General features: G+C 38.4%; 1 protein-coding gene across 1 annotated transcript in view; it reads right to left on the bottom strand.

The window, feature by feature from the left end:
* The window catches only part of otogl (otogelin-like), a 209,331-nt gene that overhangs the window by 170,914 nt on the left and 20,047 nt on the right, over positions 1-18,370 (bottom strand). The window contains exons 10-16 of the mRNA XM_059652231.1: positions 18,090-18,196; positions 16,576-16,701; positions 13,760-13,868; positions 13,459-13,505; positions 12,677-12,822; positions 6,847-6,979; positions 648-825 (exon numbers count right to left, since the gene is read on the bottom strand). Coding sequence (XP_059508214.1) covers positions 648-825; positions 6,847-6,979; positions 12,677-12,822; positions 13,459-13,505; positions 13,760-13,868; positions 16,576-16,701; positions 18,090-18,196 — 846 coding nt within the window. The remainder of the gene's footprint in view (positions 1-647; positions 826-6,846; positions 6,980-12,676; positions 12,823-13,458; positions 13,506-13,759; positions 13,869-16,575; positions 16,702-18,089; positions 18,197-18,370) is intronic.

The following is an 18,370-nucleotide window of genomic DNA, read 5'->3' as shown; positions in this document are numbered from 1 at the left end:
TTTTGACTAAATTGAAAGTTCCCTTAGAAAGCAATCTGAAACCTACTGAAAGGAACATTCAACATGGAGTAAAAAAAAACCGGTCCCTGAATTGACACCAACTACAAATCTACAAATATCTGTTTTCACAAAGCTTTCAAACTACACTATATTCTTTGTATAAATAATCAGTTATATAACAGCAGGGGTTGCATAGTCGCTCAGTGGTTAGCACTGTTGCTTCACAGCACCAGGGATCTGGTTCAACTCCACCCTTGGGAGACTGTCTGTGTGGAATTTGCACATTTTCCCTGTGTCTACACAGGTTTCCTCCCACAGTCCAAAGGTGTATGGGTTAGGTGGATTGGCCATGCTAAATTGCCCATTGTGTTCTTAGAATTGCTGTCTTGGTGGATTAGCCTTGGGAATTGTGAGGATTGAGGGGCCGTGAATGGAACTGGGTGGGATGCTCTTCGAAGCCTCAGTGTGTACTTGATGGGCAAGACTGCTTGCTTTCACAGTGTAGGTTTTCTATGATAATACAAATCCAACCAAGTATATAACATCCAGTGCTCAGAGCACTTCCATAATGGGAAACGAAATCAGAGACATTTACTTGTATATTTTGTGTAAAAGGTGAATCTTTCTAAAGAGCAGTACAGACTCACAGAAAGTCATCTCGTAAGTTTCCATTATATGTTCCACATAGGCCCACGGTGTTTCCTCTCCAACTATTATCAAGCTGGAGATACAACCTTCCACCTTCTTTATCAAACTGCATCGAGAGACCAAAGTTTGTCTTCACTCGTATAAATATAGATGATAATCTACGCATTTCAACTATTCCTATAAGTAACAAGATCTGAAATTAATAAAATACTCGAGCTACGAATGAATATCCCACAAGAATGTTATATCTACACAAAAGCAAACTGGAAATGTTTATAAAAACCAAAAGAACTATGGATGCTGTAAATCAGGAACAAAAAGAAAGTTGTTGGAAAAGCTCAGTATGTCTAGCTACATTTGTGAAGGAAAAAGCAGAGCTAACATTTCGGACCCAGTTACACTTCTGTGGAAATATTTCTATTATGTTGCAATCTAATTGAATTTACTTTAATAACCTAAGCTAAAGTATCAAGACAGCTCCATAGGGTGCAGCTTAATTAAGATATTTTGTCTGAAAACAGAGCTTATTTTATGGCAGAGGAGATTAAAATAGTAACTACTACAATTATTTTAAGAGAGTTCTCATACCTGGATACTAACCAACAATTCAGAAATGTTTGTTGTGGAAATTTGTTCAAAAAACCATGCTGGAACAAGTTCCCTCGAGATTATGTACACTAGAATGGACATATGAAACTTCTTATAATTTGACATATGAGCATAAATTCTCTGTTCAGTTTCTTATTCTGGAACACTGCACTGATTTGCAGTGGTGTGGAAAACGTATGTGGTACCTGCCTAAAACAGGCCAGAGCTTAATGTAGATAATAATTTAGAGATGTGGCATACAGCATATATTTCAGTGTGTTGTCTTGCTTGGAATATTCATTCCAAGTTATGCCTCACTGGCAGCACGTCAAAAGCATCCCAATATGATCAAGTTAGTGCACAATGAATATAATTACTAAAGTGTATTATCCGTGTCAAAACTCTCGAACATGCAATGTGTGAAGGTAATGCAATGCAACCATAATCAGAGGGCCACTGTGAAGCTAGAATCTATTACAATTAGGCCATATGGAGGGTTTGAAGCTAATACACTACTGGGTGAATACTAGAGGTCATTTGTTAGTAGAAAGGATAAAAGGGCAAATTTGGGTGGTTGGGCAACAATAGGGCAGATGTAACATAAGTGTGTGACATTATTCACCTTAATAAGAAAATAAAAAGCTGATTATTTCTTGAGTGATAAGAGACTCACATTTTTTTGGTTATCATGAGGAGTGTAGATAGGGCGAGAAATCAAGTTCTTTTCCCCAGAGTGGGGGAGTCCAAAACTAAAGAACATAGGTTTAAGATGAGAAGGTAAAGATTTAAAATGGACTTAAAGGGGCACCTTTTTCATATAGAAGATGGTGTGTGTATGGAACCTGCTGCCAAAAGAGGTGGTGGAAGATGGTACAGACAAAATATTAAAAGGCATCAGGATGGGTATATGAAAAGAGAGGGTTTAGAGGGATATGGGCCAAATGTTGGCAAATGGGACTAGATTAATGTGGTTTAATGTGGTTTAATGTGATTAATATTTGGTTGGCATGGACCAGTTGGACTGAAGGGTCTGTTTCCATGCTACACATCTCTACAACCTCTATGATTCAGAAGGATCTGGGCATGCTTGTCCAAGATTAACAAAAAGTCAACATGCAAGTAACAGCAAGCAATTGGAAGGCAAATGATATGTGAGCTTTACAAAGGGGGTTTAAGGTAAGGAAGTCAAAATGGAATTATATTGATCATTGTTGAGACCACCTCGTGTACTCAATTTTAGCCTGCTGAACCAAGGAAGCACTTATCTGTCTTGAAGGAAAAAGATTACCAGACCGATTTCTAGAAAAGGGGAATTGTTCCATGAATAGAGATGATTAGGCCAAGCACATATCACAGAGAGTTCAGAAAAATGAGAGGTGATCTAGCTGAAGTATAAATTCTTAGGGATCATGACAGCTTAGATGCTAAGAAAATGTTTTCCATGTCAAGGAAATTTAGATCATGGCATTACAGCATAATAATAAAGGGTCAGTCATTGCGTGCTGAGAAAAGAAGAAGTGTTTTGCTCAAAGGGTTGAAAATCTTCAAAATTCTCTACAACAGAGGACTATGGATTCTCAATCATTGACTACATTCAAGAAAACCACTGGTTACTGAGGGGACTAATGTATATGTGAACTATACCAGAAAAGTGAAGTTGAGGTAAAAGATCAGTCATAATTTTGTTGAAGGGTAGAACCTACACCAGCTGTTATTTCTTCTGTTCTAGGGAATGTGGTATGTGCTTAATTTGGAAGAATGAAATGATTGATCATAATATCATTAGGTTTAGAATTGTTGTTAAAGAAGGCAATAGCAAGGGAAAATGGGGAGACCAATCATTAATACAGTCGATGGCACTGAAATTGTACTTATCCAATTTATCCCTTTCCACATAATTTTCCTTAATCTACCAGTGCATTCTGAAATGGAACATATGTTCACTGAATCTGAGAAATCTGGTAAAACCAAGAAGATATTCTAGCAAAAATGCTCAACAATTATTGTGTACAGTGGTGTATAGTAAAGACTATGGTTCGGGACAGGCAAACCATGAGTTCAAAATTGCACCATCGCAAGTTGTGAAGCTGAATTCAATAAATTTGGCAGACAAAGGCAGCATGAAAGTTTCCAAATTTCTGTTAAATTCTAAATTTCAATGACATCCAGCAGGGAAGAAAACTGCCACTCCTACTTCTACCCATATTTGAGTCTAATTCCAACTACTGTTCAATTCTTTGTGTACTGCTGAGAAAAAGATATACTATTGAAGGTTTACATCTTGCACTCATCTTCAGATGCAATAAAGCCAAATTTCAAAGTGAACAACAATTTATATTGCTTTGGAAAAGGGTGTTGATTGGATGACATGTCAACTCTGATTGATGGACGCATTGTTATGGGGAATGTGCCAAGGAGCTAGACTACCAAATGCATCTATCCAAATCAAAAGAGGCACAATGCCTCAGTAAATTCAATTTGTCTTCAGAGAACAGATCCAAGAATACATGTTGCTTTGAATAAACATAAGTGCAAGCATATTGTAAGTCAAATTGATTATTTTAAATTGGTTGAAAGGGTAATTCTTCACCCATTTCAGATTGTTCAATGCATATTGCTCAACTGCAGAATCAGGGTGAACATGAGACACTTTGTTGTGAGTTTTGACAGTCCACATTAAATTACTATGCAAAGGCATGGGACTGCAATAATGTGAGCAACAAGTGAAGTTAAATGTTTTATGCTGGTCCTCTGCTGAAACAACACAAGAAATACTATTCCCAATATGGATGCTACTGTTAAGTCATTAAGAAATGTTCTATTGCCAAACAAATGAATTATAGGCAATATGAATTTCAGTGTCAGCACAATGCACAAAATCCAGGACAGCAGCACATCAAGGCCAATGATTGGGACTCAGGGCTCAAGGAGACCCACTGTGTTCAGACTGGGACTGGGGCTGTATTTCTAGACCAGGAGCAATAGTGTTGCCCATCATTTCTGTCCCTGCCTTTGGCAGTGTCAGATACATTAGATGCACATTTTAATAACTGGCAGATCACATCAAACCATAAGAGCATGAGATATAGGAGCAGAATTAGGCTATTCAGCCCATTGAGTGTGCTCTGCCATTCAATCATGGCAGATATGTTTCTCAACCCCATTTTCCTGTCTTCTCCCTACCACCCTTCATCCCCTTACTAATCGAGAATCCATCTATCTCCGTCTTAAGTACATTTAATGACTTGACCCCTACAGTCTCCTGATTTATTTTCTTCCCCAAATCCTGACGACTGCTAGGAGGCCTGTACATAACTCTCGTTAGGGTCTTTTCTCCCTCACGGTTCCTCAACTCTTCCCATACAGATTATATGCTCTCTGACTATATATTGCTTCTTGCTTTCAATTTAATTTCATTTCTTATCAACAAGACAACCCTGCCCCTCTGCCCATCTGCCTGTCCTTTTGATAGAACGCATATGCTTGGATATTTAGTTCTCAGTCCTGATCCCCTTGCTGCCAAGTCTCTGTGATGCCCACTACATTATACCTGCTAATTTCAATCAGCATTAAAAGTTCATTTACCTTATTGCTTATTCTCCATGCATTTAAGTACAACACTTTCAGTCCTATGTTGACCACCCTGTTCTCATAGTTGTTCTCTTATCTACCGTCCCTGATTTTAGATCCCTGACCCTTTCCTTACACTGACAATGACCTGTCTGGAAACTTTAATAACATCGGCTGACAGCACATGGTGTGACAGTATACCCTGTTGATTCTTTGTAACTAGCAAGTAACTTGCTAGAATCTTAACAATGTGTCTAATGTTATATGTGATTCCGTGATTGGGCAGCACCGTCTCAAAAATCTTAAGTGTATTAAGAATTGCACATATACAATTAATGAGAGAAGAAAAAGCAAAGAACTGCTGATGCTGGAAATCAAAACCAAAACAAAATTTGCTGGTCTGTGGAGAGAAAGCAGAGTTAATATTTTGAATGCAGTGACTCTTCTTCAGAACACTGATTATAAGGTAACTGAACCTGCACTGAAGGGCTGTAACCTGCAGGGCTCCAGACCAGGTGCTGAAAGGTAGGAAAAGAATGGGGAGTTAGTTTATTTTGGCTGGACCAGACACAATGGTCTGAATAGCCTCTTTTCATATCAGAACCTCTCTATGGCTCTATCATTTATCTATGCTCATGTTGCAATTCAGTTACATTTACTAGAAGCTAAATACATTCGCACGCGGGAACTTGTCCTCTGCAGGAAACGGGAGTTTGAACAGGCATTTTATTTAAAGTTAAACAAATGCATAAAGATCAATAGCACCTCAATGCAATGCTTCAATCAACGCTGGAAAGCCAGCCAATCAACATTGGTTTCTCAAGTTCATGTTTAAATTGTTGTTCCCTTTGAAACTTGGTATTCTGTAATCTGTCCTGATGAGTGCCAAATGAAAACCTTCAGCAGCATCTTTCCTCACTTTTTTTTCTTTCTTATTCATTTGTGGGATAACTTTTATTGTCCAAGACAAATTTCCCTTGAAATGATGATCCATCTTAACCATACCAGTCTATGTGGTGTCAGCTCTGAGTGATCCATCAGCTTTATTCCTATTCCATTTTTCTGTAATAGATTGGATACAATTGATTGATCTTGATCGGTCTAATTAATTCAGATTTCTTTCTCTGGAGGATGCTCGTGAACCGGATGGATTTTACCACACAGCATTGTTGATTCCAGGTTTACTAAATTAAGTTGATTTATATGTCCCAGCAGCCATGGTGCTTTAGTTAGTCCAGGCCTCACAATTACTAATCCAGTGACACAGCCACTAAGTTACTGTTTTTTTCTTAATTATTTGTTGCCTGTCCCCAACTGTGCTTGAACTGAGTAGTTTTCTGGAGCATTTTTGATGTCAAGAAGAGTCTGACTAATATTAACTTGCCTGCTGTCTTCAAAGATGCTGCCTGACCTGATAAATGTTTTGATCTTTTTCTGAATTAGTTTGATTCCCAACAATTATACATTAATGCACCTTGTTTGTGGCCTTGGAATGTTTGTATGTCCCTTCATAATTTCAAAATAAATTAAAAGAAATCAATCTGGTTGCATTTTCCTCTGACTATTTGTTCTTCCCATTTCCAATGCTGTGCCGATATTGTGTACTCAGCACCCACTGAACAGCACTTTAAGCAGCAGCAGATTCCCAGTGAAGGAGCAGAAACCAATGGTAGCCTGTATAAGCAAGTTTATTTTTTTAAAAATGCATAGGAGCGATAACCATCCCATGGCAGAGAACTGATTTTACATTTAATTTTGAATTTCCATTCTGATGTAACAAAAGACCATCCTGGTCTTGACATCGAGCAGTGCATGATGTGTCACATAATAATGTTTCAGCTTGGTAAGTAGAACTACATCCTAAGACTAGTGCACTTCTTAAAAGAAGTGTAATGGCTTTCAAACATTTAACATTCACTTCAGTAAATAACATGTTTGTGCACGACAAATCATTGACAAAGATTTGCAACATATTTTCCTCCTGAGATGCTAATTATTCCCCTTTTACAAATTCCAAAATAGTAGAAGTAAACCAGTTACCATTTTGATATGGGAGGCTAATTGCTTGCTGGATGCCGAGGCGTATTTCTCCTGCTCTTGTTAGGGTAATTTGGTTACTTGTATCACCTTTGATGATTAAAGTTATTGACTGAATGCAACTGTGGTCCAGATGCTGAAAGGAAAAAATAAATTTAAATTGCAAGGTCCAAATATGCGAAGTCAATTATTCTGACATGTGTTTTACTTTTATCTTGTGATAAAACAAAGTTGTCAAGTCACACAATGTACCAAAACTGAATTTATCACTCAGTTGACTTTAGTAAACAGGAAAACGTTATCACTCTTGAATAACACAATTTATTCAACTGTAGTTTTTTTAAACCCATGACTCCAAGCTAAAATACCTTTTTATCAATGAAATTATTTTCTATGCTATATGAGTCTTGAGTGGATTGGCTTTTAATGTTATTAAAAAAGCACAAATAAAGCAAACAACCGATTGCAGATTAATAAGCATATTGAAAAGAAAGATTCTTTTGGTGAATAGTCATTCTAATCTGACCAATTTGACAGGGAAAGAGAAAGGGATAAAGTTCTTATAGAGAGCAAAAAAATCTCAGAAATATAGCAAATCACATAGTCATAGAATTATGAGTTATACGATATGGAAACAGACTCTTCGGTCCAACTCATCCACGCTGACAAGACATCGTAAATTAAGCTAGACCAATTTGCCAGTAGATGGCCCCTATATCTCTAAACACTTCCTATACATGTACTTATGCAGATGCCTTTTAAATGTAATTGTGCTAATCTCCACCACTTCCTCTGGCAGCTCATTCCATACTCGCACCACCTTCTGTGTGATAAGTTGTACCTCAGATCTCTTCTGCATCTTCCCCCTCTCACTTTAAACCAATGCCCTCTGGTTTTGGAGTCTCCCACCCTGAGGAAAAACCCTTGGCTGTTTACCCCATCTATGCCCCTCATGATTTTATGAATTTCTATAAGGTTACCCCTCAGCCTCCCACACTCCAGGCAAAATAGCCGCAGCCTATTCAGTGTCTTGCCTTAGTTCAAACTCTCCAAACCTGACAACAACCTTGCAAATCTTTTCTGAGCCCTTTGAAGTTTATCTGTAAACATGTGGCAGATATCTTTAAAAAGGTCAGTGCTAGACATTGCGGCAACTATTCAAAATTGTAACTTTTTTTTTCATTTTCACTGACCAGTTATGTATTTCAATCTCTTTTGTCTTTTTTTTTGGATTCTTAGCCTTTGGTTGAAAAAAATTGAGTTTGGCAAAGTTCTAACCTTTCTGCGGTTAGTGGTATTGCAGAGTATAAAATATGTTTATGGCTCCTAATTGTTGTTCTTATGATTTCATGGTGTAATTTTGAAAAATTCCCACAATTCATATCAAACATTTAGGTGGGCCAAAGAGGCCAATGTGCAACTCGACTCAATAGAAGTGACAAGAGTTTTGACTGTCAGCCAAGAACCCAGTGGGCTCTCCATATTGCCTCTTTTAGGGAAAAACAACCAAATTAAATGTCACTCCGGCAGTCAACATGGCAGCTGCAGGGCTTCCCAGTATCAAAGACTCTGGGGCCAAGTTCTGCCTGCCAATCAGAGACCCACAGCATTAGTGCACATTTGTCCCACAGATAAGGAGCTGACTGCTGCCAGTGCAATACCCACCCAAAGCCCAGTATCATTATGGACTTGGGCTACTGCTGAGTGATGGCACTGATATAACTCATGTTGGAGAGAAGCTGCGGAGTGTTGACAGCAAGGACAGCAGGGCATTTCTCAGTACACATCCCACCACCCCCCAACTTCCCAATGCCTGCTGCCTTGATCAGGTGCTGAATGCCTTTGCATAAGAGACTCCCACAGGTTTGCTTGTGCTCCCCACATGATAAGCACCCCACCTGCCACTGTATTAATACCATTGGTGACAGGGTATGGCTCATCACTTACATAATCAGGCTGGAGGCAGAAACATGATAGGGATTGCAACAAATAAAAATACAACTTATATTGATGAGGCATACAAGATTCTTAACTTGCTAATGATGAAAGTTGTTCATTTAAAAATGTTGTCTGGATAACTGGAGGTATTGAGAAAATGCCAGTTATACAATGGTTTTTAGTCCCAAAATTTAACTAATTATGTCAATATATCTCAACAAAAAACAGAGGGCCAAATATAAATAAGCAATAAGGATGGTCTTCAGAATGATTAAGATAAATTAGGAGACAGTATAGGTTTTTATGTGAAGGAAAACTTGATTATAATCTAAAGTCTATATATTTAGAAGTATGTAGACAGAGCTGAAAGATCTGAATGAAAGAAAACATCTACAAATTTTGAACGTCTGCACCAGCTCAACAATGGGAGGGGTAAAATCAAGAACATTGTAGTTTAATAAAGGAAGGGTACTTGAATTTTGCAGTTATTACCAATGAGTTGAATTTTCTGGAGTTAAACTGGGAAGTCTATTAAAGGAAGCAATAAGAGGGAAAACCTTGTTTTTGGGAACACTGTTGGATTGCTGCATGAAGCATTTAATCTAGGAATTGGGCATTATTAGACCTCATATTAACTGGGAGATGATAGAGTAGGTTAGAGGCCAAACGTACTTTTGCAATAACACAGTTGAAGTTAGCTTTAGTAATGGAAAAGTGAATGGGTACAATAGAAACATTCAACTTCAGAGCCAAGAAAAATAACCAGAGAAATACAACACACTTTTCAGGGTCTGGTGCATTAATATGGTCACAAAACGAGTCCCATTTAAACTTTTTTTTAAGCGGTCCCCAAGTCTTCTTTTGTCACAGCACCTCTATTTAGAAGCTTAAAAATTGTAATCTCAAAGTGGGCAACCAGGAGGTGATGATGTATGAGAGTGGGACAAGAGAATTGGCCACTGCTGCCTTAGATCTCTCAATCCCAGACGGAACATGATCCTAACTTTAGGTAGCCCCGTTCTCTTTGATATATGAGAAAATTCAAATACTGGAAACCATGGAGTGAATCTTATGGGTTTCTTTATTGTTATATTAGTTTCATCAAGTTTCACGTGAAGGTTTTTCAGTATGAGGCCTAGTGAGATGTCTTGCCATATCTTATGAAAATCACCTTATTATTGATCAACCTTGTCCCTGTTGCACCCTCTTCACCCCATTCTAACCCCACTCTACCACTCACTGTACCTACAACATTTAGTCTTTGCTGGGTAATCCCAAAATGAACCAGCATCCCTGGCACAGGCACCATCTATAAAAGGCCATTGCGTGCCCAGCCAATCACTGTCAAGTCTGACATAGCAGACAAGGGGAAATTGCTTTTCAGGCAGAAACCTGGAGGTCCTGCTGGAAGGAGTGGTACAGAGGGGGATTATCCATTACCAGAAGAGGCGCCAGTACCAGACTATGTCCGAGGTTGCGACTCAAGTTAAAGCAGTCTCAACCAGACAAAGGAGTGCACAGAGGTGAAGGTTAATTACTATTTCCACGCTGCCTGTGTAAATGCTGCCATCATCTCTCTGATATCTCACACTATCTCTGCTACTGTAACCACCTGCCATCAAGGCTCATGTTCTACCATTTTCACTATTGCCTGCAACATCTTCTTTTCACTTGCTGTAACTCACATCAACTCCCAACATGACTAACCATGCATGTCCTCAGCGCTGCCCACTCACTCACTGGGGACACCTCCCTACCTGCAAAGGTGACAACTGAGCCACCTACTTTCAGTTCCCTTTAAAACCTGAAAGAAAACAGGCCAAAATACAATGGGAAGACTCAAGATGCTTGGTGGGCTACCAAAAATTCAGCTCTTTGTCTTCCTCCCCACTTTTATGGGGAAGATCCTGAATCTGACCATCCCAACTGGCTGTATTCAAGACTGTGCCCGAGACTCAGGGCTGGTGTTGAAGGCTGCCTTTGACTTAATATACTGGGAACCCTTGACTGCAGGCTATGTCACTTGGCATGGCTGCGGACTGCTCATAACTATGACAAGTTTGATACCATTGTCTCTGCACTAAATGGCAAATTGTAATCTCCAGGTACCTGCCCTGGCTTCCATGCCTTGACTTAAGTAAGGATACAGCAAGTTGTTCCCAACATCAAGTTAGGCTGCACTGAACTTCTCACACAACTTTGCCAAATTTCTTGCCATAGCCCAAATCTTCCAGACCTCTAAAAGATTCTTCCCCACATAACATGGAGAGAAATAATTGGACGGAATTTGCTGAAGCCTGGCGAGTTAGACCTTTTCCATTAGACCAGCTAAAGTTGTTTTGTTCTGTAAATTTTTGGGAGCTGATACTCGCATGATGAAGGCTACATATGAGGCCTTAATGATAATCAGGTAAACAGCGTATCACCTTAACATGAGAACTCCTCAACATTTAATTTTCTGTGACAAAATTAACAAACAATTAATGTGTAAATCTAACTGTTTCCCAAAATGAATGAGGCTGTCTGGGCAAAGCTAACAGCAGAATGATGTAAATTGTCTAGCAACATGTGGCAATTCATAATCCACTTTATCTCTTTCTTGCATCAAGTTTCAAAGAGAGTTGCAGACTAATTCTGCATGTCACTCATTTATTTATACAACAATTCCTGACCCATTATTTAATTATCTGGATTTTATTCAATATTCTTCATGGAATGAATAGATTGAACGCTATTTTTTCGAGATTGCCACATACTCTAGAATCAGGGTCGCAGTTTAGAAACAGAGAGATATACAAACATTTTAAGTTTAACAACTTTGTATATCAGATGGGAACGTAACCCCTTGAGCCTCCTAACCTATTTAATTTTCTGTAATTATCAATGTTATCATGCTTAGTTTGAAAAAAAAAGTTTCCCACATTAAAATAGGTGAGGAATGAAATGCAGCTTGAATTTCACTGACTAAGAATTTATCTCTTTCATTACCTTTCGAAATTGACACCCTAACTTAGCTTGAACATTTTAACATCAGTCACAAAAATTCCCTTAAAATGTTTCAAACATAAGCACATGAAACCGTAAAAGTATTTAAAAATATCATCATCATGATTCATTAGTCCAGACTAATTTCCCACAAAATGAAGCAATTCAATTAAAAATAATTTGAGATGCTAGAAGGTGGCAGCATCTTTGGTAATTACCAAATGATCAGCTCACAATGTTTTTGTCAAACTGGAGGAACGTTTGCAAAATATACTGTCTCAATGAAATACAGTCATACAGCATTGAAACAGACCCTCTGGTTTCACTCATCCGTGCCGACCACATTTCCCAAATTATAACAGTCCCACTTGCCTGCATTAGCCTATATCTCTCCATTCATGTACCTGTCCAAATGTCATTTAAATGTTGTGACTGTGCATGCATCTACCACTTTCTCTGGCAGTTAATTCCACATACGAACCACCCTCTGTGTGTAAAAGTTGCCCCTCAGGTCCCTTTTAAATCTTTCTTTTCTCATCTTAAAATATTGCCCTCTAGTTTGGAACTCGACTGCCTTAGTGAAAACACTTTTGCTGTTTACCTTATCTATGCCCCTCATGATTTTATAAATCTTTGTATGGTCACCTCTCAACCTCGTACACTCCAGTGAAAAATGTCCCAGCCTATCCAGCCTCTGCTTATAACGCAAACCCTCCAGTAACATCTTTGTAAATCATTTCTGCACCCTCTCCAATTTAATAATATCCTTCTTACAGCAGGGTGATCAGAACCAGTGTCAATATTTTACTCACTTATTTTCTACAGTCAAAATCACATGGATAATTTAAAAGTTAACAGGAATTTTAATCCTGCACTCTTAGATTTTCAAATAAAATTGTTATTCTGTTACCTGACCACAGGGCACAGTCTGTAACGTCACACTGAACTGGTTACTCCTGCGGCTTTTCACAAAGATGTATTGGCATGTGCCAAGAAATGTAAAAATCCGACCATCAAACGTAGTAAAATGCATGTCACCTGTGACTGAGCATTCAGCTAAAAAGAAGAAGTATTTGTTACATGTTTTAGGGGAAATGTGAAGTCCTCCTCAGCATAAAAAGAAAGAACTTGCATTCAAAGATTCATGACCTCAGAAGATCCCAAAACCCCTTATAGCCAATGCATTATTTTTGAGGTAAACACCGTTGTTCAGTAGCCAAATACTGCGTCTAATTTGCACATGGCAAGGCCATAAAAAGCCAGTTTAATTACCATTTGTTCAAACTGATTAAACATTGAAAGAAGACCACCTCAAAAATTCAAATATTTCTATTGAATATTTAATATTTATCTGTACAGAAACAACAGGTTTTCATTTAATATTTCATCCAATAACTGGGACTTCTGATAACACAGCAGTCCCTTCACATTGCATTGAAGTGTCTAGACTAGCCATCAAATATTATAAAAATCAATGTCAATCGTAACCTTCAGATTCATGATAAGTGTGTTACTATTTATTAGAAATGTTTAAGAAAGATCAGTTTTCTTCATGGTCAAATTTGAAAGCATGTTTAAAATATGTCAATTGCTATCAGTTTGCTCAATTAGGCAATAATTTCTTGAAACCAAACCAGACAATTATTATTGTCTTAAGCAGGTGCACAAAATCTGACAAAAGAAACATTTTACCTGGACAATCGTTGTCTGTACAGTTCCAAACACCACCACTACAAATGCTGCGAACATCAAACAAGCTAGTTATTGTTTACAGTTAAACACTGTACTTAACTTCCAATATAGAAATATACTGAACAATTTCATGATTTTTTTAAATTAGGGAGAACACAAAGTATTTACTGACTGCAAAAATAGTGTTTTAATATACTGCCCAACCAATACGCAGTTAAAGTACAGTTGTTGTCGCTGTTTCTCATCTTTAGTATTTCAGAAACTGCTTTTGGGTAGGTTAATCCTCTGTACAGAAACATACCACATATTGCAGCCCTCCTGCAAGTGAGATCCTATTGGATAGACTGTACCATGGTATATACATGGGCAAGTAGATACTGATATGCAAGTGCCATTCTCCATGACAAGTCCTAAACAAAATGAGAAACATATACAAAAAATAATTCACATTTCATGCTCTTTGTCAGTCAGCAGAGTGGCACGATTGGAAAATCTACATGCCCACATCCTTCTGCTACGTTATTCCTTCTCAGATATAACAACTGTCATTATTTGCATAGATCATTTTACAATTGTGTTTTACAAAATGTTAAATTTGATAGTATAAAGAAATATATTGTGCCTTTCAATGCTAGTGCTGTACACCTTGTTAAAGGTCATGGTTCAAAAGTTAGCTAGTTCCTTCAATGCTTTCCCCTAAGCCAGTAGATGTTGAGTACTTTTATTTGGGCAGTGACAATCATTTCCAACTGGAAATGGTTGAAACCTCAAACAAAGCTAAACAGCTTGTAATTCACTGCAGGTTCATTAGTATTTGGAAGAAAGAAAAATCTGGGGACATAGTCTCCACAGTGACCACAACTGGCAAAAGATAATTTTTTACTCTGGTGATCCCTTAGACTTATATGTATGTTGCCATGTGTGAAATATGCCATGAACCAACACAATTGGATAGTGTTTTAAAGCAACTGCGTTTTAAATATACCTTTAAAATATACCTTGATAGGTTTAACAGTAGGAACTAATTGGAGTTTGATTGATACAACTAAAAATAGGATCATCATTTAAAAAAAGCATTTTAATCATATTATTAAAAAAGTAGCTTTTTAAAATGTGAAGAACAATTCCTTAGTTATTTTTGTGAATGCAAGTCAATTTCTTGACAATTGTAAGTAAAATATAATCAAAAGCTTTAAAAACTTTCCTTTTTGTGGCTTTGCAGCCAAAAGTTCCAGCTTAGCTTTGGAGCCTCCTTGAGGACCCACAAATTATCACCATGAGCACAAATTCCCAAAGGTGATTCATTCATCTCAGGTCACAAACTAATTTGGGGGAGTGCCTATTTTTGACAGTATATTCTTTTAGATCACAAAAAACTTGAGTCATATTGAACACTTAAAATTCCACAGAATTTGTGCTGGTCACACCAATTTTAGCAGAATTGGACAGAGGAAACAAGTAGATCTGAGTGGAAGCTCCATTCTACTGTAAATTTTCGCCATTACATATATTTAAAAGTGTTAAAAAAAATTTGAAAGTGAAGAGACATAGTAATTATAACTGCAGTTTTCCCATGCATTACAATATTGTAATTCCCTGTTTTAAGTTTCCTCATTTAAGTCCATCTGCTTTTAAAATCAGTCAACAGGGTCCCAGATAATGAAATGTGAGGCTGGATGAACACAGCAGGCCCAGCAGCATCTCAGGAGCACAAAAGCTGACGTTTCGGGCCTAGACCCAGGGTCCCTTTTGTGTTCAGAGATTTTTCTGAAGAAGGGTCCTGACCTGAAACGTCATCTTTCCTGCTCCTCTGATGCTGCCTGGCCTGCTGTGTTCCTCCAGCTTCACACTGTGTTACCTCCCTTTTGAGTTGAAATGCCCATAGTTCTGTTTTTTTTTTGTCAGGAGACTTCACTGAAATCTCTAACTTCCTCCACCCCTTTTCCCACCAGGCCCAATCTAACCACCACTAGATCTTTTTGTCCTCACTCCATTAGGACTCTGATTCCACTTCCAATATTGAATCCTCCAACCTTTCTCCCTGACCTCAGACACCCAAAACTCTCCTGGCAACCGCAGTGCACCTTCTTACTCTCCTCCATCAGATCATCCCCTCCCACCCTTACACTGGCACGACTCCTAATCCACATTGATCAGCTTTTCCATCCACCTGTCAGGCTCCCCCCACCATCTGGCCGACCCATGCCTTTCAATCATTGACCATGTACCACACCCTCCCAACTGAGTGTGCATCCCATTCCCAGCGCAGTTTTTGCTACTGCTGCAGCTGTCAATAACTGACAGCAGTCGCTTTCTGACTATAGACCCAGGCTTTTAATCACACTGGGGCTCTAGATGGAGAATGGATCTGTAACATTGGAGACACCCTCTGAAGATAAAGCTCCATGGATTGTGAGGGATTTCCAAACTGCAAGTTCTGCACTGCTTCCCAATCAACATAGCAAGTCATTTCAGTAAAATTTCTACTCTTAAGTATCTGAGGCCACATGTTCAAAGAGGTGCAGAAATTAAAAATAATCCTTACTAGTGAGGGTTATTAATGTATTGCCCAATGCAGATTCACTGGCACAAATCCCCTTACAGCAGCCATCAGCTGGGTCAACAAATGAAAGCAGTCATGCAAAATTTGAAAATTCAATGTGCATCTCACATCTCATTTGAAGTCTCTTCCCCTACTTTAGAGTTTTGCAAATAAGGGACCCATCATCTAAGCTAGGGACTACATAGAATCCCTACAGTGTGGCAACAGGCCCTACGGCCCAACAAGTCCACAGTGACTCTTGGAGCATCCCAACCAGACCCACCCCCCTATAACCCACCTAAACTATACATCCCTGAACACAACAGGCAATTTAGCAAGGTCAATCCACCTCACCTGCACATCTTTGGACTGTGGGAGGAATCCGGAGCACCCGGAGGAAACCCACACAGAGACGGGGAGAATGTGCAAACTCCACACAGACAGTTGTCCGAGGCTGGAATTGAACCTGGGTCTCTGGCGTTGAGGCAGCAGAGCTAATCACTGAGCCACCATGCCTGATAACCCAAACACTTTTCTACCTATGGATATTTACAGAAGTGATGAAATTGTCTTACCATCTGGACAGTAACAACCATCTAGGCAGTGCAGACTACTCCCCAAGCATTCCTTTTCAAATGTGCAAGTGGGTGGGCAGCAACTAATACAGTCACGGTGAACAAAACTATCTTCACACTGATCAGCTGAAATACAACACAAATTCATCTCAAAAACTTTGATGCAATACAACTTTAATATGTAAAATAAAAACTATGATAATATGGCTTACATTGCATCAATCCACAGTACTGTGTTGTATTGCAAAAATATCATCCTATCAGCTATGTGAGACAGTAAAATGATCCACAGATTTTCCAATATTTCTCCTTCCTATATGAAGGAACGCTCCATTTATGAAATCCTGTTCTATCTTTATGGATGTAAAATAACAGTTTATGCTACAAGAGCGTCAAGTTCATTCTATTCAGGTAGCAGTGGAGAAGATGATCTCCAAATCTGGAATTAAGAGGCTTCATAATATTGTTGAACCAACAGAACATCCTGAATGATGCAAATCAAGATTTAACCATTGAGGGTTCTGAGAAACACATTAACCTTTCAAAACAAATCATAATCAAATGGGGAAATTGCCATCCTAATCTGATCTGGCCTGTGAGTGATTCCAGACCCACAGGCTCTCTGATGAAGGGTCTAGGCCTGAAATGTCAGCTTTTGTGCTCCTGCGATGCTACTTGGCCTGCTGTGTTCATCAAGCTTCACACTTTGTTACCACAGCAATGTAGTTGACTCTCAGTCCACCCTCTGAGCAATTAGGAATGGGCAATAAATGTTGCATAGCTAGTGATGCCCTCATCCCATGAATGAATAAAAAAGGGATGCCCTTCAAAATAAATCACTTTTTACCAATGTATTTTATAATTTATTAGAAAAACATTATCTACGTATGTAAACCTATATGGTTTGTGTCTATTCTCAGATCTATGCTAGGATTATTTAGCCAGCCCATGCTCAAACTGAGAAGCCAGAAAATTGATAGAAGTTGGTCCTCAAGCCACATTCACACGCAGCTCACCTGAGAGAAAACATTAATGTGGAGCCATCTGCCTTGCTGGGCGTACTGGAGTGGGCTACATGATGAGGATCAATCACAACTGCTGCTGAAGATTTTAGAGGCATGTCTATCCAACTCATCACTAAGTTGTTGATAAGAACTTTCAAAAAGCAGTAGCCCCTAATTTAGACATTTCAAATGTTCTAATGCTGGTTTTAGGTATCCCAAACAAGGACTCCACAAATGTGGGCCAAACATTTACATAGATTGACTATAGACTATCCAACTGCTAAACTGAGTCACTTTTATGCTTGAGAAGTTTACAATAATTCAGATAATATTAAAGATTTATGCAAAATCTCTCCTCTACTTAGCATACAAGTTTTTACAAATCAACATAAATAAACATTTCAGTGAAATAATTCAGAATTATTCATTTTGTTTAATGGTTTATGGTAAAATATTAGAGTACCTCAATATTTCAAAGCTGAGTTTAGAAACAGCGAGTACAAAACTTACTACAAGTGGGAAAATCATCTCTCCAGTCCATTAAAGGATAGCCTGCATGGGAGCATGCCCTGGCGTACTCTGTAATTGCACGACAATGTGTTTCACTGTCGTCCGTCCTGTTTCACAGAATAATACATTTATTTCCTACTTAACTATTTTAACATCAATCAAACAAACTATTTTGAAGTATTCACTAATGAGACATGCATTTTATTTTCTTATGAACAGGTGTAATTTTTGATAGCTTCCTGAGGCAAGAGTAATCTAATGAATTAGGAATTTAATACTTA

Source organism: Stegostoma tigrinum, chromosome 18, assembly GCF_030684315.1.
Source record: "Stegostoma tigrinum isolate sSteTig4 chromosome 18, sSteTig4.hap1, whole genome shotgun sequence".
NCBI lineage: Eukaryota > Metazoa > Chordata > Chondrichthyes > Orectolobiformes > Stegostomatidae > Stegostoma > Stegostoma tigrinum.
The sequence above is the reverse complement of the archived record's forward strand: the minus strand, read 5'-3'. Positions and strand labels throughout refer to the sequence as shown.